Source organism: Varanus komodoensis, unplaced genomic scaffold (genome assembly GCF_004798865.1).
Source record: "Varanus komodoensis strain SLA01 unplaced genomic scaffold, ASM479886v1 scaffold10, whole genome shotgun sequence".
Lineage (NCBI taxonomy): Eukaryota > Metazoa > Chordata > Lepidosauria > Squamata > Varanidae > Varanus > Varanus komodoensis.
The window spans coordinates 1143105-1164978 of record NW_025335269.1 but is presented as its reverse complement, the minus strand read 5'-3'; the positions used below and the strand labels follow the sequence as shown (position 1 = coordinate 1164978).

At 43.4% G+C, this 21874-nt stretch overlaps 1 protein-coding gene across 9 annotated transcripts in view; it reads right to left on the bottom strand.

Moving 5' to 3' along the window:
• The window catches only part of PTPN3 (protein tyrosine phosphatase non-receptor type 3), a 136231-nt gene that overhangs the window by 8098 nt on the left and 106259 nt on the right, over nucleotides 1-21874 (bottom strand). For all 9 annotated transcript variants that reach the window (XM_044452310.1, XM_044452302.1, XM_044452295.1 and 6 more), the window contains 2 exons: nucleotides 20204-20349; nucleotides 511-646 (listed from right to left, as the gene is read on the bottom strand). In XM_044452310.1, coding sequence (XP_044308245.1) covers nucleotides 511-646; nucleotides 20204-20349 — 282 coding nt within the window. The remainder of the gene's footprint in view (nucleotides 1-510; nucleotides 647-20203; nucleotides 20350-21874) is intronic.

Genomic DNA, 21874 nt, shown 5'->3' with positions numbered 1-21874 from the left:
GAATCCTCTCTTAATTTGTTTGATGACCTGTTTGCTTTGCCTTGTTAGATGCAGTCATTGCTATGATCACTCAGAAATAGCCTGATAATTGTTCATAATTCAGACATGTTTCTTTATTATACATATTTTAATGTGTTCACACTCATCAACCTTTAAATTGAAATACAATTAAATTGGGGGGAAATTGTAGATATAGGAATTCAACTCAAAGATTGCTACAATTTCACTTCCATACCAGGAAAGTAATGGTAAGTACTATTAAACTAAGCAAAGTTAAGAAAATAATTTTAAAATGAGCGCTATAAAAGTGCTAAACTCATATGGGACACTCTTAAAAAACTATGAGCTCCAATAAACAAATTACAATGTTAAAAATACAGTCTTACAAACAAACCAGTTTTTAACAAAACATTTCATTATTCTGCAATTGGGGCATGATAAACACAGCATATATGGAAAGTCAGACAGAGTAAGCATGGATCAAAAAACAGACTTTTGTCCCTCACTTACTGATGTTTGTACCATCATAGCCCGATGGTCTCGCATTTTTCTTACAATATCCAGTAGGTAAATAGGTTGGTTTCTTTCAATTAAGCACATAGCTGTTTCCATAGCAACCAATACTCCAGTCCGGCCTATTCCAGCACTGCAAGATATAAGCAACAGTAACATATTAAAAATTCATTTTACAGTCTTTATACTTTTTTACCCTAGAAATTTCTTGAAACTGCAAGTTTAATTGGACACTTAAAATCACTTCAGGGACACAGCATTTGTTAAGAAAAACACATAACAAAACAAAAACAAAATGGCTATCACACATCTTAGTAAGTGAGAAATACTTAACATGTATTTTATGCAAATTAAACTATTGTGCTTTTTTATTACTTTGTGCAGAAACAAGGGTTTTAACAGAGAAAGAAAAGTGCAATGGTTAGGTTCTGGATTTGTCTTGGCACATGCATAAAAGAGCTTATCTTGTAAACTCAGCTAAGAGATATTAAGTAGATCCCAAGATTTCACAGTCCCTCCTTGTGAGGAAGTAGAGGGGCTCACCCATTTTCCTGGGGCATTCAATGGAGCAGGGCCAAAGACAATGGGGCATGGCTGGGAATCTGCTTGGGCAAAATGACGCATGGGACTCCACTGGCTAGAACACATGGGCGAGCGCACAGCTATGCAGAAATGTTGGCCAGTGATGGAAGAGCTGGGTTGGGTGGAGTGGTGTGCAGAAGGAAGATATAAAGGGGAAGCAGAAGAAGGAAGTGAGGAGAGACAGACAAACAGACAGAGATGGAGGAGAGGGACCAAGGAAGAGACACACAAGTAGATCGTAACAGGCTGGCTCTGCCACAGCTTGCAGACAGCCAGATGGGAGTAGCAAGGGGAAACCCTGTGACCAAGACACACAGCTCCCCATTGCTCCAGGGGTGATGCTGCTCTTTGCCATAGATACGGGAAGGAGGAAGGGCCAGGGCAGGTGAGGGCTTTGGTGCTTCGGGCAGCACAGCCATGAAAGAAGGGCAATAAAAAGGCCCAGTGAGTGAACTAGCTTCCTCACATGTCTTACAGTGAAAGTAAGGGAACAAGGTGTCTTTAATGTGCCCCTCCCTCCTAATACTGTTAACACTCCTCAACCAGAGTAAACCACTTCCATCCATCATATAGTTAAGAGATCAGAGGGATCAATCTGTACAGTCACACCTATGGGCTCTGTGTTTGCATGGAGACTCAATTCAGGAAGCTTCTGTAGCTGAGGAAATTTGGGGCAGGACTCCCCCCTCCAATGTAGTATGCATATCCATGTTACAAACTCAGTCAGTCAACAGCTAGGGCAAACCCAGGTGGACCTCAGACCGCAAGCCAAACAGAGCCTGAGACGAGACTTGAAGCTAAAAGCAGTTTTATTTTAGTGCACTATTAGAATAAATGGAGAGAAAGGGGAGATGCTTCCCAAATCAGGATCTCAAAAGAGGTACAGAGAACATACATTATATACCCTATGTCATAAACATGTTGTCCGGATACAAAGTAAATTAATTTCCCCGTGTTCTGTTTGTTAGTTTACAGAAAACTCTTTATTTTTCCAAAAAATCCCCCTTTTCATGTGTCTGTTGATTATCTCCAAACTATTCACACCTGCTTTTGCTTCTTACCTTACCTACTAGTAATTTATAATGCATTTTATTGAGATTCCAACCAGTCCCAGGCGCCAAGGATTCTTCCCATTTGCCCTTTTTGACACCCAGTTGGCCTTTCCCAGGAGTTCACACAGGGTTCACTATTCTCCATTCCCCCCTCCTCCCTCCTGGACAGGAAAAACAACATGGCTGTGGCTCTCTGGCTAAGTGGTCTTCCTTGGGTTAGCCTAAGTGGGGTGAAAGAGAGCGTTCTTGGTAACATCCATAATGGGTTCAGATCATTTCCTCAGTTCCTTGGAAAAGAATCTTGGTCCAAAGATTGGCATTGCCATCAACAGCACAAGTGCTCAAAGACATAACATCAGATCTGATATTAATACCATGCAGGGAAGGTGAGTGGGCTGCCTGTATGACCATTCAGAGAATTACAGTTACAGGTAAACAATGCCCTGATTCATGTGGTAATGCAGAATAGATGACATACAGTATTCTCCAGAGTGGTGAAAAGGTCCCTGAATGGGCTTACTCTTACCAGAAAAGAAATGCTTTGACATGCACATCCTCCTCTCACTTGTCAGACAACTGGTAGGAATGGCTGAAAACATGTTCTAGGACTCTATTGGTACCAACAATATGGATGACTGAAAGTCTTGCATTATTATGGATTAGCCAGTTTCAGATGTCAAGTTTATTAGTTGTGTCCCTGCTTGTTTCTGTACCATCCTAGTGCCATGTTGTTCATGATAATTTGGACCTGATAGTGCAAAAGTTCCAAGTCAAAGGAATACAAGGCTTTCTGAATTGCCAGCAATTTGATGTGACGCTGCTTCTTGCCATTGGACCAAAGTCCCTGAACAGTCATAATTCTGCAGTATGATCCATCTGCAAATAGAAGCTTCTCTCATAATTGTCTGAGTGGGACAAAGTTTGAGCAGAAATGGGATTCCTCTCAAGTCACTGGACCAACTTCTCTACCCATAAAGGGATGAAAGCACTCCAGCCAAGATGGGCAAGTTCTGATGAAGGTTGGCATAGGGATGAATAGCTCTGAGAAACCAATGCTGGAATGTTCTCATTCTGAAACATGCGAAGAGAACCAGCTGGTCTCTGGCATCAGTCCCAAGTGGTACTGAATAGTAAAGGCAAGTACATGATTGGTGTCCTGCAATACCAGAGAGTTGGACCTGATGGACTTCATGGCCCCTTCCAACTCTATTACTCTATGATTCTATGAGCCAATGTGGTGTGGTGGTTAGAGTGCTGGATTAGGGACCTGAGATAGCACTCACTATTGACTCGTGGCCAATCACATACTCTCACTCTAATCTACTTCCACAGAGTCATTGTTGTGAGTGTAACATGGAAAGGAGGGGGGACTCTGAAATGCACACCAGGTTCAGCACAAGAGGAAAACAGCAGGATATAAATTTATTTATTTGGAACTCTTATAATAATGCATTTCAGATCGCACGTGTTATGCTAGAGTTTGTAATAAATGCTTTTATGTCCCATAAGTCCCAGATCAGCTAAAATTCTCCATTTTTTCAGCATTGCAAAATAGTAAGATTAGAAGTTGTTCTAATCTTACTGTTGAAATGACGAGTGGGGTCATTACAAAAAGTCCCATAAGAAGGAGTCAATTTCCTTTTACAGAATAGGTGACAGTGTTGTTGAACAATCCTATTGCCTCACTGAACTATGGAACACACCCAGATTCCAAGATCGCCAACTTGGTTTTGGCAGCTGAAAGATTGGCCATTTTCACCTCTTTGGCTTGTTTGGCCAACATTTTCACCTTTTTGAGCTTAAAAGACCTGCCTAGAGTCAGAGCAGGTGATGGAGCCACAGATGGAACAGTGGTGATGGCCTTTGTGAGGTCACAGAGCAGCAGTGGATGGGCAAAGGAACTTAGGGAGTAAGCTTTGTTGAAAGTCTTGATCCAGAGCTCAGAGCACAAGCAATCTGCTTGCTGCTTGCAGGACTGCTTAGTAAAGGCCTAGCAGTGGGGGTAGCAGCAAGCAAAGAGAGTGCCTATCCACTGGAAGCAGCTTAATGCTGCACCTCACACAGATATTATTGAGAAACAAGGAAGGGAGAGAGAGAAAACCAAAGAGAAGATAGAGGGGAAAAAGTGGAAGGTAGTTCCAATAGAGAGATGAACAAAGAAGATTTCTATTTCTCCCTCCCTCCCTCCCTCCCTCCCTCCCTGGTGGTTGTTTTTTGGCAGGAAGATATAAAGGGATAGGGGAAAGGGGGCTCACAAAGAGAAGAGAGATGCATATAGAATGACATGCAGAATGAAGAAGTAGAAGGGGAAGAAATCAAAGACACACCTTGTTGAAAGGGTCCCATTTCCGGCATTCTTGATGATAACTAGAAGGGAGGTATTGTTGCTTTGAAGCAGAGGGAGATTGGGACTAAATTGGCCAGTCCTCTTGCTGTTGTGGTTGGACAAGCAATGGACAGTGAACCCAATGACACTACTGATATGAAATCACAATTGGCTGATTTAAACTCATTTTCCTAGCAGTGCTCTTCACCTTCTGAACAGTGTCCATAGCCTCATTTGTTTTTGAACAGGCCATCACCATCAAAAGGTAAGTTCTCTACCTCGGAGTGGGCCTCCTGAGATAATCCAGCAGAAATGAGTCAGGTATAGCCTCACAGCACTGTGGCTCCCATTGCCGCCTTGCTATAACAAAACACATGAAGTCTTAAGGTGTGAATTTGCTGCTTTAAAAGATGAAGCACTGGAGACTGGAAAACTCTTGCTAGTTCTCAGTAGCCATCCATAAGGAATCTATCTTTTCCCAAAAGAAAAACTGCTAGCTTGACACTGTCACTTGGTATTTTAAATCTCTGAAGCCAAGTACTAGCAATGAGTAAATATGCCACCCTATCAACTCATGCCACCTTCTGTATCTATCAAGCTGAATGGGTCTGATGAAACTGACCCTATGAGTACTCAACAATCACAAAGTTAGGGGAAGATAGGGGAACAGAAAAGCTGCATTTTTATCATGTATCCTGTACTTTCTTTGACATTGAAGCCATAGATGTCAGAGTGTCCAGGACATCTGGAGTAATTCTGATAGGAGTGATTGTACCACTGGAGTTGAGGATTCCATGAGAACCACTTTATCAGCTTCTGAGTCTTGAGGTTCAAGGACTGTTATTTGGAGTATCTGATCAGCAAAAAGTCATATTTTTTTCAGAAGGAGAAATGTGATCTCCATTCTGTACTGCCTTAACCAGGGAAAGAACTGATTGGACTTTTGAAGAATAATCAAGTGTGATTGGTTGCCATCAACCATGAAGACTTGTCAGGCATCTATTCTTGGCACCAGTATTGAAACTGAAATTTAAAGAATGGAAGAACTGTCTCCTCTTTTTAGTGCTGTCTGGACAGAAAATATGTCCATAATCCATCAATTCTATCAGGTCTGGGTCTAAGAGAGTGAGTGATGGCTGAAGGAGCATAGCCAAGTCTAGAAGCCCACTGACATCTAAAGGCATGGTACAGAATATTGGGATTCCAGACTAAAAATATATGTCATCATCATAGTGGAAAACTGGTCCAGTCTGATACACCAGTGATGCCAGTGGTATGATTTACTCAGAGGCAATGGCCATTCCAACTACCTATACTAATTGGATAGAGTAGAGCCTAACCTCCAGTGGAGATGTTAGTGAAATCATTTGAGCTGTTGGTATCAAAGTGAGGCAGGGGACTGTTTTCCATCTCTGGATTGTGCTGCAGAGCCAACTTGGAGGTCCCAATAATCTCAGAATTGAAGAGTAGGGTATTGAATTTCATTTGCAGTCAAAGCCACAAAAGAAGGCAGAATGGTATTGGAGAATGGTTAGTATCTGAGAATCAATGGTAGCAACGTAGAGGGTCCCTTGACATGCCCTTTTATAATTGACTTTTTTCTATTTCTTCTTCGGAAAATTTGAGGACATTAATGTTCTTGATTTTTGGAAAGCTTTTTCATAAGTGAAATCACCGAGAATCATCCTGGAGTTGGGGGCTTGTTCAGCCCATGGTTAGAGTCAGGACAACTAGTGCAGCAGATGACAGAGGTCTTGCCTCTGTAGAATAAGGTGCTGAAAAAATTGTAAGATATTCTGGGAGTGCTATGTGATGACAGAGTTGGTTTCCATGTCCTTTTACACAGAACCACCTTAGAAACACCTTAAAACTGCCTGAACTATTTCATCAGGCCTGTTTGGGTAAATGCCTAACTATGAGGGCAGATACAAGATGAAAAAAGGAGTGGTCATCTGTAGGTAGAAGATTGTTGCTGTAGCATACACTTTTTCTAAAAGGGCCCTTCAAGGTTATATGCCTTGAAAGGCAAATAAGCATCAAAGATCATCAGCAAAAATATTAAAATAACAAATATAAAAATACAAAATACATACCAATAAATGAGTATCAAGGAAAAGAAGCTCCAGCTGATTCTCTAAAAGCTTTCTTGGCAATGAGAAAGAAACTACTGGTAGTCAAAGAGGAACTTAGGCAATCAATGGGAATTCACTAGGGTGATGCATGAATGGGAGAGGGTTTCCACCAAAATTTCCTCAACTATAGAAGCTTCTTGAGCTGAAGCTCCACAAAGGTACAGAGCCCATTTGTGATGCAGAGACCATGAAAAAGAAAAAACTAGATACATTGCTCAGTGGGAAATTTTAGCCAATTTCAAACCCTGGTTATAAAGCCTAATATTAATCATGGTTAAAATATGTAGGCATAACCCTTAAGCACGGTTAAAGAAACAAGGAAAGGAAATTTAGACTTAACATAATTTTGTATTTTTGGAAATTCCATGTTGCAGCAATTTTTCCAATTAGGAAGAGCTTCCACAGGAAATGACATCGCGAAGGATGGGACTTCCTTTTAACCCCAACATTGTGTTTGGTTTTTTGAAAACAGTTCACTCTCCTAGAATTCTCACAAAAAGGGATCCCCTTCTTGAACTGGAGAAAACAACAATTAAAATAATAAAAGTCATAACACAATAAATAACAGCCATGGAGTGGCATCTCTAACACATTTAAACAGGGCTGAACATGTATAAAGGACACTAAGAAAGGACATTTCATAAGACTTGAACTACTACCAAACATTATGTTATATTAGATTCCAAGGCACTCCTGTCTCCATCCCTTTGATTTTCCTTCATGGTCTTTCAAAGGGCAAGAAGACTGCTCAACCTCATAACCTGCAAGAACAAAAATGCATAGTATTTCTGAATTTTCCTTTCTGTGGAGGTTCAGTTGTTCAGAACAGGGATACAGAGAAAGACAAGCTTTCAGATTGATGTCATGTCCACTGAAGAATCTGTATCAACTTAATAATGCTTAATAAAACCATACCGTGACTTTCAGGTGACTGCTTTACATATCACTTCAATAGAAAGACATGAGGTATTACTTGCCGAAGTGGCTATTACCCTAAGGGAGCCTCGGATTCCTGGGAATGAATCTTTCCCCACTGTTTATGGGCGTTAGCTATCATACATTGGTGGAATTAGACAATACATTGGTGCAATTGGACGCTCTAGAACCCAGGGAGCAATGACAAAAGGAAACAAATGGATGTTCTACTCTTCAGGTGTTCTGGATCCTTGTGATGTAAAAATTCAGGTGCTTCCTTTATTGCCTCTCCTTCTAATGAAATTGTTTTGGACAAAAGGAAGACAGTGTAATTTCCTCTGATCTACAAAACACTGCATTTAGTTCAGACAAGAATGAGGGATGAGCTAAAAGATAAAGTGGTCTTTTTCAAGGAGAAAAAAGCTAACTTCATGTTTTTCCTGAGGATGATTCCATGAGATTAGGAAAGAAGCTGAAAATCAAGCTGGTTCCTGTCTCCTGAATAATGCTGGTTCCTGACTTTTAACTGAGAAGATCAGAGGAAGGTGCCCCAGCTGGTCTAGGGCCTCTGGAATACAAGCAGCCAAACTCCCAGGCAGGGAGCAATCAAAGCAAGCAACTAGGAAGAGCAAACAGGAGTTTGTTGGCAGAGTTGTAGTGGAAGAGGAGACAGGAAGAGGCAAAGCAAAGAGAGCCTTGCACTAGCCCAGCTAACTTTCTTTTCTAAAAGGCTGTGTGCTTTGAGAGATACAAAGGAAAGGGAGTGCCTGATTAACTGAAGGGGAGTGGCCTGATTAGCTAGCAGCAGCTGTGTGGGTGGGCTGATTCATTCTGGCACCTGACTCCTAGCTGAACAGATCAGAGGAAGCTGCTACAGCTGGTCTAGAGACTGTGGCATACAAGCAGCCAAGCTCCCAGAGTGTTAGTGAAAAGGGAGAGTAAATAGGAGTTTAGTGACAGAGTTCAGTGGGAGAGGTCCCTATTTTCCCCCCTTTGTTTCTTTTTTGTCCCCTTAGTCTCCCCCTCCCCCCACACACACTTTGTTTTCTTTCTTCTAACACACTTCCATTTACTAGTATGATGGTGTTGTTAACCTCTAGTGAAGACAGGAGAAAGTACCAGTTGTCACAATAGCCCACCAAGACAGGTTCGCAAAAGTAGAACAAAGAATGGACTGAAAAGACTCCACAGTAGTGGTGATCTGCAACACCTGTGTGATGTTTGTTTTCTTACCTGAGGGTAACATCGCCTACATGTGCAACAAGTGCAAGCTAGTAGCCTTGCTAGAAGAAAAGGTGAGAGCACTAGAGCAGAGAGTGTCCAGCTTCAAGGTGATAAAAGAAGATGAGTTTTTAAACAGAGTGGTAGAACTGCAACAGCTAAGAGTAGCACAGAAGCAAGAAGGGCATTAACAAGTTGAGGCAAAAGAAGAAAACTCTGAGGGAAGGGGAAGAGGGGAAACTCCCTGGAAAAGGCTGACAGTTAGGTGAAGAAGAACTATTAGACACTCTGCACCAGTGGAAGCAGTGGTACTATTAGAACCACTTTAAGTTACTTGAGGGAGGGGTTAGGATTAGGGTGAGAAAACCATCGTAAAGGAACTACATGACACACTGAGTAACTCTGAAAAAGCGACAAAAGGTCAATCAAGTAAAATTACCAAAGTTTTCAACAAAAAAAAGGAGACGTCTGATAGTTGTCAGAAATTCCCTGTTCTGCAAGAAGGAAAAACAAATGTGTTCCAAGGAAAGACCCTTGGAATCATCAGGTGTGCTGTGTCTCTGGAGCAAAGATCAATGACATAACTAACAGACTACCAATGCTCATACAACCCACTGACACACATCCCTTCCTTTGCATACAAGTGGGAACTAATGAGACTGCCAACAGGGAAGAAAATTAACAGCACTGGAGCTCAGATAGTTTTCTCCTCTATCCTTCCAGTTCACAGAAGAGGAAAAGAAAGGGGAAAAAATACTCCACATGAATTCCTGGTCAGAGTGGTAGTATGTCTGTGAGAGATTTGGATTCTGGAACCATGGGCTAAGCTTCCTGGAAGATGGACTGCTGACAAGCAATGGATTTCACATTACAAAGAAAGGAAAAGCTGAACTTGACCACAGTATGAAGAAAGTTATCAGGAGGGCTTTAAGCTGAATTCTACAGGGGAGGGAGATGCACATCTGGGTGCAACATCAACTTGATTAAAGATTATGTTCTGCAACAGTGAAAGAAATTCTACCTGGGCCTAACACTAGTCTCCCCAAAAATGTAGGAACTAAGCCAGGGAATAATTCATGTTGCCTTAGATGTCTACACACCAATGCCTAAAATATGGGAAACAAACAACATGAATTTGAACTCTCAGTGCATGAAGGCAAACATGACCTGATAGGCATAACTGAATCTTGATGGGATGACTCCTATGAATGAAAATGTGATATAAACTGTGCAAAAAGAATAGACGTAACAGAAAAGGAGGCAGAGTTGGACTTTATTTTGAATATACAGTAAAACCTTGGATTGCGAGCATAATTCATTCATGCCTTGTAATCCAAGGCAGTCTCCCCATAAGGTTCAGTGTAAATAAGGTTAATCTGTTCTGTAACTTTTTTTTTTTAATCACAAAAATTTGAAGTGGGTGTGCTCGGGGGGGAGGCGGGCATGATCGTGGGTGCACTTGTGGGGGGGGGAGATGATGCAGTACTCCCATCCACAGCAAGATAGAGAAGAATTGGCACTCAGTTGTGACGTGACGCTTGGCAGGCAAAGCGCACGTAATACTCGTACTGGTAGACATCACTCGTGTATCAAGTTAAAATTTAGAAAAACTTTTTGCTCATCTTGCAAAACACTCACAAACCAAGTTACTCACAATCCAAGGTTTTGCTGTACATATCTCTGCTTCCTGTATTTCTTCACAGAGACCAGTAATCCCATCGAGTGGATTAATATAAATGGAAAAAGGAATAAAAGTAGCATAGTAGTTGGAGTCTATTATTGCCCACCCAATCAAGGAGAGAATAAAGATGAAATTTTCAAAAAACAAATTTCCAGTGTTTCAAGGATGTTGTCACTATGGAATATTTCAATTTCCCTGGTAACTCTTGGGAGTCGAACTCTGCCAATCACAGCCCCTCTGAGAGAACCCTAACATGTGTCACTGATAACTTCCTTCAGTAGAAAGTAGAAGCAGGAATGAAAGGTATAGCTTTACTTGACCTGATCCTAATCAACAGGGAAGGCATAGTGGACAAAGTAACAGCTACAGGAACTCTGGAGGAAAGTTACATGCTTTACTTGAATTTTCAATAATAAAGGATGCTAAAACTAAATGCAGTCAAACATGCATCCTGGATTTCAAAAAAGCCAACTGTAACAAATTCAGGGCAATGATAAACGAAGTCCCATGGCAAGCCACTCTAAAGGGAAAAGGAGCCCAAGAAGGTGGGATATCTTAAAAAAAGAAATGCTTAAGGCACAACTACAAACAATTCTGACAAGGAAAAAGAGTAGTAGACAACAGAGGAAGCCCACGTGGATTTATAAAAAGCTAAGAGATAATCTGAAATCAAAAAAGGGCATGTATAGGAGGTAGAAGGAGGGCCAGGCTAAAAAAGGAGAATATAAACAAGTAGCAAGGAACTTCAGGGATGATGTTACGAAGGCTAAGCACTGAATGAACTGAAACTAGCGAGGGGCCCTAAAAACAACAAAAATGCCTTCAGATATGTCCAAAGCAAAAGACAGATGAAAGAGAAGGGAGTTCAGCTACTCACTGTGGATGGAACAATGAATGAGGCAAACCGCCCCACCAACGCTGTTGGGGGTCCCCACCTTCCGACAGCCCCCAGGACTAGGAAAGTCTAATCCCGGACTTTTAACAGAAGAAGCAGAACTGGACCAGCACATGATGACCCAAGTCTTGGGGAAAAAGGATCTTTATTAGACCACAACAACCACACAAACTAAGAGTTGCAATAACTTCAGCTACACAGGAGTAAGGGAAGGGAAAAAGGGAAGAAAAGGGTGAGGTAGCAGCTTTGCGTCAGTGCAATACAATCACTCCCTCCAGTTTGCTTGACCACCCCAGACCCTAAAACAACAATGACTAAACTAAAAATTAATGACTTTCACTGTACCAAGCCGGTCTCCTCAAAAGTAGTAGTCCCAATCTCCAGGGGCTCAAGTGCTTGGCAGCCAGCATTCCTCCTCCTACTTGTGATGGCACAAACCTGGAAGCCATCCCTCCTTTTATTTTATTTCCTCAAGAAATCATAACCCTTTGTTCTCCAGGATGACACCCAAGAATCTAAACCATTTGCCCTCTGAGGGGCACTGGATCATCCTGACCATTTGATTTATGGGTGTCATCTCTGCCGCCTCTGCCTGGAATCCTTCCCTGGGAAGATGGTATCTGACCTTGTAAATCTCCAGGCCTTCAACTGTCCTCCTCCCACAATCTAACCTCAGTGCCAGCATGTCCCTGCCACGGCCACCTGGGCCGGTCTGGCTTTCTTCAGCAGGCTGGCTGGCTTCATCTCTTAACCCTTGCCTCTCCTTAGGTGACTTAAGGCCTTTTCTGTTACAACAGATAACAAAACAAAGACAGAAATGTTCAACTCCTACTTTGTCTCAGTCTTCTCCCAAAAGAAGAACTACACGCTTCCTGATGAAGGTGTAGTACAAAGTGACAGGGCAGGATGGCAGCCCAGAATTTACAGACAAATAGTCAAGGATCTTCTAATTGGGCTAAATGAGTTCAGATCTCCAAGGCCTGATGAACTTCATTCCAGAGTCATAAAAGATCTAGCAGAAGAACTCTCAGAACCACTATCTATCACCTTTGAGAGTTTATTTATTTATTTGGAATTTTTGTATGCCATCCCATTCACATAAGCCTCAGGACAGCTTCCAACATCATATATAAATACATATAAAATACATACATATAAAAGTTCATGGAAGACAGGAGAAGTGCCAGATGACTGAAGTAGGGTTAATGTTGACTCTATCTACGAGTAAGGGAAAAAAGGTGAACCTCGGAACTATAGACCAGTCAGTCTGATATTAATCCCTGGAAAAATTCTACAGTAAATTATAAAACAAACAGTCTGCACACACCTTGAAAACAATGCAGTAATTACTAGTAATAGTAAATAACTTTTATTGGCATAGTTATAAATATTGTGTGCAACATACAACCTTAGTCTAAAATATGGGAGCTTAATCCAACTAGCTTCTCTAAAGAACAGGGACAGCAGAGCTCTCTTCTCAGGACTTCACAATCCAGTGAATCCACAATCCACTACTCTCTTCAGAACCTTGGACATCTCAGCAGATAAGATAGTCTGTACTTTATCCATATCTGACCAGCCATGTATCCTTTCTAGAATCGGGCTTAGATTTTTCTTACAAAGACCTCTATGAAGGGGGCAGTAGAACAGCATGTGTATGAGTGTTTCAACACTGCCCGTCTCACTGGAGCATAGCCTTTTATCATAAGAGAGTCCTGGTAAATCTACCATAAAACAACGCTGAGGGCATGACATTAGGTTTTAGGTGATAAAAGAAGGTGGTCAATTGGCCAGATTTAATAGGAATGTGTGAGTGTATTGGGGAATATGTTTTATTAGCTGCACTCTAAATACTCTGTCTTTGTCATTCAGAAAGCCTTGATTTGACATTAAGGCTCCCAGTGACTCCGTGTCAATTACTATTGATCTTAATTTTTTACAAGATCTATAGTGCCAATAAGCAGGTTGGAGTCCAATAGAAGTTGGTATATCAAACTAATTTGATCTAGAATGTAATAAATTCTTAACCAAAACCAGGCCAGAGTCATTAACAGGTATTGACCAGTTTCTACGCAGAGAGCAGCATAGGGAACTTTACATTAAGAAGGAGGCATGTATCCATTTGATTGAATGATTGATAGTGCTACACCATATTAAACTTATGATATGATTTTGGCCTTGAATACCTACCTCCAAGACTGCTGGTACGTATCTATTACCTTGATTGTAATAAAATTAGATAATAGCTTGAGCTGTGAACATGGCTACATTTACTGTTGCTTTAGTATGTGCCACCCAAGAATGATTATAATGAAAGGTTGATGCCAAGATACTTGTACCATTTAGATAGCTCAATTTTGTTTCCATTACAATTCCAACTAATTTTTTAATTTATTTTTATTTTTTTGGCAAAGACCAGTAATTACTAGAAGCCAACATGGATTTCTGAAGAACAAATCCTGCCAGACAAATCTAATTTCATTTTTTGATTGGGTAACCTCCCAATCAAATCAGGAAATCAACCCTGATTGCTCTTTAGAAGGACAGATACTGAAGTCGAAGCTCAAATACTTTGGCCACCTAATGGAGAAGGAAGGACTACCTGGAAAAGACTCTGATGCTGGGAATGATTGAAGGCTAAAGGAGAACGGGACGACAGATGTTGAGGTGACTGGATGAGGTCACTAGGGAGGTGGATGTTGGGTTGGGTGGACTCTGGGGGATGGTGGAGGACAGCAGAACCTGGAAGAATGTTGTCAGTGGGGTTGTGAAGAGTTAGACACGACTTTGCAACTAAACAACAAGAAACAACCTCCCAAATGGACTGTTGGAATGCTGTGGACATAATCTATCTAAACTTTAGTAAAGCCTTTGACAAAGTGCCCCACAACATCCTGAGTACCAAATTAGCAAAAAACAAGCTAGATCATGGGTCCTCAAACTACAGCCTGGGGGCCAGATCCAGCCCGCCATGCCCATTTATCCAGCCTGCCATGCCCATTTGGACCCGCTGCACACACGCCTGCCGCTGCCCACCTCACCCCATGCTCGGGGAGACAGCAGTTTGCTTGCTCAGAGAAAACAATCTCCAAGCGAGCAAGCCGCTGCTGCACGCACCTACCCTAGCCTCGCCTCACCTTGTCTTGCCGTGCACCCCACACGTGCCGCCCCCGCGCACACTGCTGGCACCACCTTTCCAGCCCATGTCCAGCACCAGCAGCTTTCAACTGGCCCCCTGGTGGAAAAGTTTGAGGACCCCTGAGCTAGATATTGCAACCATTAGGTGGTTGTAATAAAATCCATTAGGTGGATTCACAATGGGCTGCAAAATAAGACTCAAAGAGTGCTCATCAATTCTCATACTAGAGGGCAGTTACTAGTGGGGTGCCAAAGGGTTCAGTTTTAGGTCTCTTGCTCTTCAACATCTGTATTAATGATTTAGATGAGGAAATACAAGGAAAGATAATTAAATCTGCAGATGACACAAAGCTGGGTAGAATAGCAAATACTCTGGAAGTCAGGGATAAAATAGTGGGTGATCTCAATAGGTTAGAAGGTTGGACAGAAAACAGCAGAATGAAATTCAGTAGTGACAAATGCAAGTCCTCCATTTAAGAACATGAAACCACAAGATGGGGAACATTTGGTTCAACGATACTGCAAATGGGAAGACTCTTGTGATTGTTGTAGATCGCAAGCTAAATATGACCCAACAATATTATGCAGCTGCAAATGGGCAAACACTATCACATGAAGTACTAGTTCCACTATACTCAGCACCAGTCAGACCTCACCTGGAATACTGTATCCAGTTCTGGGCATCTAAGTTTAAAAAAAAATGCAGAAAAGCTAGAAAGGGTGCAGAGGAGCACAACAAGGATGATTCAGGGACTAGAGGCAAAGACCTATGAGGAAAGATTGAAAGAACTAGGCATGTTCTGCCTCAAGAAGAGAAGACTAAGGAGTGCTATGTTAGCACTCTACAAAGTCTGTCACATAAAGGAAGGATGAGATCCCTTCTTGTTCATTCCAGACTGCAAGACACGAAATGATGCACTTAAGTTAGAAGAAACTAGTTTTAGACACCAGGAAAATTTTTCTCACTGTCACAGCTGTGTAACAATGGAACCTATTGTCTGGAGGAGTTATGGGCTCTTCCTTGCTTTCAGACATTCAAAAAGTGTTTGGTTCCAATTCGTGAGGCAACTGCATGAGCGGCTGAAAAGGAACTGAGGGACTGGGCGGGAGCCCTTCCCCTGGGTGGGAGTCCCTTCCATGTTGCTGAGCTATGGAAATTTTTCTTTTTGATCTAGGCCTTGCGTTGCATGGCAAAGCCCAGATGTGTGATTGCACAGAGATCACAAAGAAGAACCTTCAAGTTCAGAGGCAGTATGCCACTGAATACTGCTTAAGAAGGTTACTGCCCCAAAGCATGTAGTTGGCCACAGTGGGAAGCTGGATGCTAGAGCAGATAGATGCTTGTTCTGACACAGGAGGGATACACACACAATTATTTTATTTCTATACTCCCCCAAAGTCAAAACTCTCCAGTTGGTCTGCAACAGTTTCTAAAACAGGAACACAATACAATATCTTTTTACAATAACAACTTTTCCTAAAGTTGACATGTAAAACAACTGAACAACAAAATAAGAAAAGTTTTTACACCTAAATCAATATTTGACAGAGTACAGTTAAAAACATTATATATGGGTGCCCCCACCAAGTCAACAATTATCCTTGGATGTTGTTAGATGTCCCAACATAAAGAATTTGGTACCAAAAAGACAGACCTGGCACCAGGTGTTCAGTGGGGAGCTCATTCTACAGTCAGGAGGCCATTACTGAGAAGGTGCTGCCCTTTTTTCCAACCTCCAAGTCTACCCTGGAGCTGGCACTTGAAGGAAGACCCCAGATCTTAGAAGTACTTCATGAAGCACTGCAGTCTAAAACCATGTACATCTTTATAAATTAAGGCCAGAAACTTGAACTAGGCTTGGAAGCATTTAGGCAGCCAGTACACTGGAGCTGGAGCTGGTCTTGTTCAGACCTTCTGGTCCTGGTTATCAATCTAGCTGCCACATTTTGCCCAAGCTGCAACTTCAACCAGTCCCATGTAGAGTACACTGCACTAATCTAACTTGAATCTAATTTGAATTATTTATTTATTTAACTGGTTACATGTTGCCTATTATGACATGGCACCTCTAGGTGGCTCCCGATCAAGTAAAAACCATTATAAAACCAAAACAACAGCTACACATCAATAAATATAAACATTAAACACTCAAATACATCTGAACAGACCTTAAGTAACTCTGAACATGAAGGGTAACTTACAGCTGAAATACTGTACAGGTAACATACATGAAACACACACTTAAACTACCAGAGTAACAGCCTCAAAGGTTGTACATACAGTAATTTATAAAAACACAGAAACAGAACGAGTCAGAAGGGACCTACCAGGTCATCTAGTCTGACCCCTGGCTCTAGCTGGCTCTGCTCACGACATGCCTACCATGTGCATGTCCAGCCTATCCTTGAACATCTTCACCGAAGGGGCCTCAACCACCTCCCATGGAAGCCTATTCCATACCCTTGAGGTCCTAACTGTCCGGACTTCCTGACATCCAAACAGAAGTTTACTAAATAAATAAATAAACATAAATAAATTGAACCTTGGTCCCCTGAGCTTGGCTCCACTGGAACACGTCCTGCCCTCCTCTTCAGGGGAGAACATGTCTCTACCCACCTCTGGGTGACACCCCCTCACATTCCTATATGTGGCCAACAGATCCCCTCGGAGTCTCCTCTTCTTCAGGCTGAAAAGACCCAGTTCCTTCAGTCTCACCTCAAACGGCATCCCCTGCAATCAGGCCACCATCCTTGTGGCTCTTCATTGCACTGACTCTAACCTAGAATCCATTGGACAGTGCATTGGTCTATTCCAAAACTCCTCATTTTCTTAACCAGGAGATCATGGGGCACTTTGTCAAAGGTCTTGCTGAAATCCAGGTAAACCACATTCACTGTGTCCCCTCTGTCTAGCCACCTTGAAACCTTGTCATAGAATTTCATAGGGTTTGCCTGGAAGGACCCATTTTTGTGGAAACTGGGTTATGTGGCAACCAACCTCCCTTCCCTATCTAGCATCACTAGATCTCTCACTATTATGAGCCTTTCCATTGTTTTTCCTACAATGGACATAAGGCTAACTGGTCTGTAATTCCCCATGTCCCTTCTACAACTGTTTTGAAAATTGTGACCACTGATGCCACCCTCCAGTCCTCTGCAACTTCAGCTGTTCTCCACGAGGCCTCAAAAATGGAGGCCAGCAGGCATGAGAGAAGCCCTGCCAACTCTCAAAGTATTCTCCGGTGTAACTACTCCTAAGTCTCTGGCCTCATCTAATCTCCCATGTGGATCTCCCCTGTCCTGCTTTGGGGAGAACACACAGGCAAAATAGTCATTTAGCATCTGTGCCTGCTCCCTCGCATTGGTTCCCTTCCTCCTTATTAAGCGGTCCCACTACCTGTCTCCATTTCCTCTTGCTATTTACATGCTGATAGAAGTCCTTTTTGTTGCTCTTGATATTCTTTGCAAGTCTCAGCTCCTAATCAGCCTTAGCCTTGTGAAGAATCCTTCTGCAACGGGCCTCCTCCTCCCAGTATACCCTTTTGTCTATTTGCCCCAGTGCCCAATGCCTATGGAGGTTCCTCTTGCGTCTAATCCCTCTAACCATATCCTTTCACATCCATGGTGACACTCTCCTTTGCCTCCCTGCCTTACTAACTAGAGGTATTGTCAAAGCTTGAGCTTCCAAAACCTCCCTTTTGAGTGCCATCCACTCCTCCTCAACACCCTTCCCTTCCAGTAACCTATCCCAGGAGACTTTCCCCAGTCTGGCCTTCAGTTGGCCCTCTTGAAGTTCCAGCTTCTAGTGCTCCTGTCCCCATTCCCCTGATCTCAAAGCAAAGGATGGAGTGATCACTCACATCCAGAGCTCCCCTTATCTGTACTTCATCTATCAGCTCCTCCCTGTTGGTCAAAAGCAAGTCAAGGATGTCCCCCACCCCCGTTGCCTCTCAGACCCTCTGCGTGAAAAACCCTCTCTTTATAGCATCTAGGAAGCGATGTGACCTGGCTGTCACCACTGCGTGAGTCTCCCAACTAATATCCAGGAGATTGAAATCTCCCATAATTACTGTGTCCCTCCCACAAGATATCCTTAGAATCTGATTTGTCAGGACATCATCCAGAGTCTCAAGTTGACCTGGAGGGCAATAACATACCCCCACTGCCAGGTCCCTCTCCCTCTCAAAACCCCTTGGTTTCACCCAGACTGCCTCTACCAGATCCCTGTCTGCGCTGCATTCTATCTCACTGCATCCTATCCCTTCCTGACATATAAAGCTATGCCGCCACCCCTCTTTCCCTTTCTAAACAGGTGATAACCCTCTATGTTTACATTCCAGCCTTGCCTTTCATCCCACCATGTTTCTGTGATCCCCACCAGGTCATACCCTCCTATTCTCAGGAGAGCTTCAAGCTCTTCCTGCTCATTACCCATGCTCCTAGCATTGGTGTACATGCACCTCAAATCCTTCCCACAGCTTCCTTTCTTTGGGATCCCCAGTCTCCTCCTTCCTCCCATCTTCCCTAATACCGGTCCCCTCTTGTAGGAGTCCTGCCAGCCCCTGCAGTACCTCTAACACCCTGGTCCCAGAGCCCTGATCCTCTCTCCTCACTTGTCCAATGCAGACAAGTTTTGCGGGGGCCTGATGCCCCCCTCCCAGCTCAATTTAAAGTCTTCTGGACAAAGCTCACCGGAGCATTTCTGAAGGACCTTTTCCCCATCCTCATGAGGTGCAACCTGTCCCTTGCCAGAAGTTCATTGGCAAGAAACAAGGTGCCATGGTCGAGGAACCTGAAGTGTTCCTTCAGGCATCACACTCTAAGCCAGTGTTTCACCTCGGAGACCCTCCTTTCCCTACCTGGCCCAAATTCCTGGACTGGTAAGATAGAGGAAAAGGCCACTTGGGCATTTACATCCCTGAGTTTCTTTCCCAAGGCCTCGAAGTCCCTGGTGATCCCACCCATACCCTGCTGGTGACCCCTGGAGCAAACAAGATGCTCCACTCTATCCTTCACATGCTGGATGCATGCGCCTGGCAGGCAACAGACCTCCCTCACCGCAAGATCAGGGCAGCACACCGCCGCTTCTGTGCCCCTCAACGGGAAGTCCCCGATGACAATCACCCACCATCATCCCTTCTTGGTGGTGGAAGGAGGCCATGCCCTGGCCCTCGCCTCTCCTGCAGCAGCCTCCTGGCTGCATGTGGTCCCAGGGTCCTGTTGGTCACCCAAGGTCTCATCAGCCCCAGCCTCCCCAAGTGGAGAGAACCTGTTTCCCAGCTCCAGGTTGGCACCGGGAGAAGGATAGCCTCTTCCTCCTGTGGGTGACATGTTTCCATGTCTTCCCAGCTGTTCCTCCCATGGCCCTCCCTCAACCCTCTGCCTGGAGGGGGACTCCAGGAGGCCTGGAGAGCTCTCTCGGCCCTCAGACACCTCACCATCTCCTCTAGGAGGGTCACCAGCTTGCATCAAGGGCAAGTGTATCCCTGTCTCTCCTGAGGGAGAAGGGCGAACATGTCACAGTGGCCAGCAACACCTGTGATTCCTGCCAAGGCCATCTCCTGGCCTGACATTGGGAACCCCTCAGAGACCCTACCTTGTTCCCCCACCTTGTCTGTCCTGCATTACTCTTCACTCACCCAATTCTTGCCTTCACCAGTGCCCTGGACACCCTCAGCACACTCTCTCAGCCTCTGCCTCTGCTGCTCCACTGCTCTCCCAAGAGCCAAATAATAATAATAATAGTACCTGCAGTGTACAAGCACTGGCTCATTCTCCACCCTCTTTGCTCTTATGCAGGTCACAAATTCCAAGAAGTCTGTAGAATCATCAGGGACACCATGATCAGGCCAAGCCACATACTGGAGATGACTGACTGTATGTTCTTCTCCTGTCTGAAATAAATCAACAGTTGCACTCTTACTAGTGGCATTGTTCTAAAATAGCCTTCATTTAAAATTCTACAACAAGCTCAGTTTCAAACAACAATCACCTACCCGTTTGGAATATTTGGGTTAGCTGGTGAAATGTTAAAAGAAAAAAAGTTGCTTTGTGGTCAAAATATTGGTTTACCAATTATAAAATTTTCAGACCAAGAAAAAAGAGAAAGCCCTCTCCATAAGCCTTGTGTCAATATAACCCTACTGAAAATAGCTCTTGCAGTTACATTCGTATCTAAATGCTTTTTACATCAAGAAAATGAAACTATTTCAGGCATGCAGAAACTCTAATTCATGGATCAAATACAGCCAGTGGTCATTCCTCATCAGGCTCAAAAAGTTTCTTTCCTAAGCCTTTTTCTTGTCCCAGGATTGAGAGAGGGTAAATGACTTATCTCCAATCTGCAGCAGGCTTTCTCTTTTTGAAAAGCTGGGTCTGCTGCGGTTTATCTACAGTGAATAGCTCCCTTTCTCTGCCTCAGCACCAAGGCAGGCTTCTATGTTAGGGTGGGGGAAAGAGCTTATCTCTGATTAGCAGCAGACTGGAGGTAAGTCCTTTTATCTGCTCCCTACTGAAAAGGAGAGTCTCTTTCAGTGCTGGACAGGTAAAAAACCTTCCCAAGTTGATATGCATGCATCAGCTGAGGTGGGGTGTGTGTGTGGAAACTGAACACAAGTGTGACTATATATGGTGCTGTCTGTGGAGGAGAGAAAAAGGGAAGTGTGTGTATGTGTGCGCAGACAAGAAAATGTGAGGGAGGGTTCTGTGATTCCATCCACATTGAGCAGAGGCACCTCCCATGTTGGGTGGTGGTGCCACCCACTAATGGAATGAAGTTCCTGACATATCAGACAGGTGCCAGTTTGGCCCATGGGCTGAAAATGGCTCCTTATCTCTGCCTGATATAGTTCCAGATTTATTTAGCACAACAAATTGTGTAAAATCATGGAATCATAGAATATTAGATTTAGAAGGGGCCAGGGGACCATTGGGTCCAACCACCTGCTCAGTGTAGGACTCCAAATTAAACCATTCCTCTCAGATGGCTGTCCAGTTGCATCCTGAATGCCTCAAGAGTAGGAGAGCCCACAGCCTCCCTAGGTAATTGTCATGCTGCTCTAGACAGGAAACATTTCCTGGTATCCAGCCAGAACCTGGCTTCCTGTAATGTAAGCAAATTATTCCACACCCTGCACTCTGGGATGATTGAGAAGAGATTCTGTCCTTCCTTTTTGTGACACCCTTTCAAGCACTTGTAGAGTGCTATCATATCTCCCCTCAGTCTTCTCTTCTAAGGTTAAAAATGCCCTGTTCTTTCAATCTTTCCCAATATGGTTTTGTTCCCAGTCCCTGGATCACCCTTGTTCCCCTTCTCTAAACCCTTTCCAGCTTGTCTGCATCTTTCTTAAATTGTGAGGCCCAGAACTCCTGATGAGGACTAACCAGTGCTGAGTAAAGGTAAACTCATGGGATATGGAA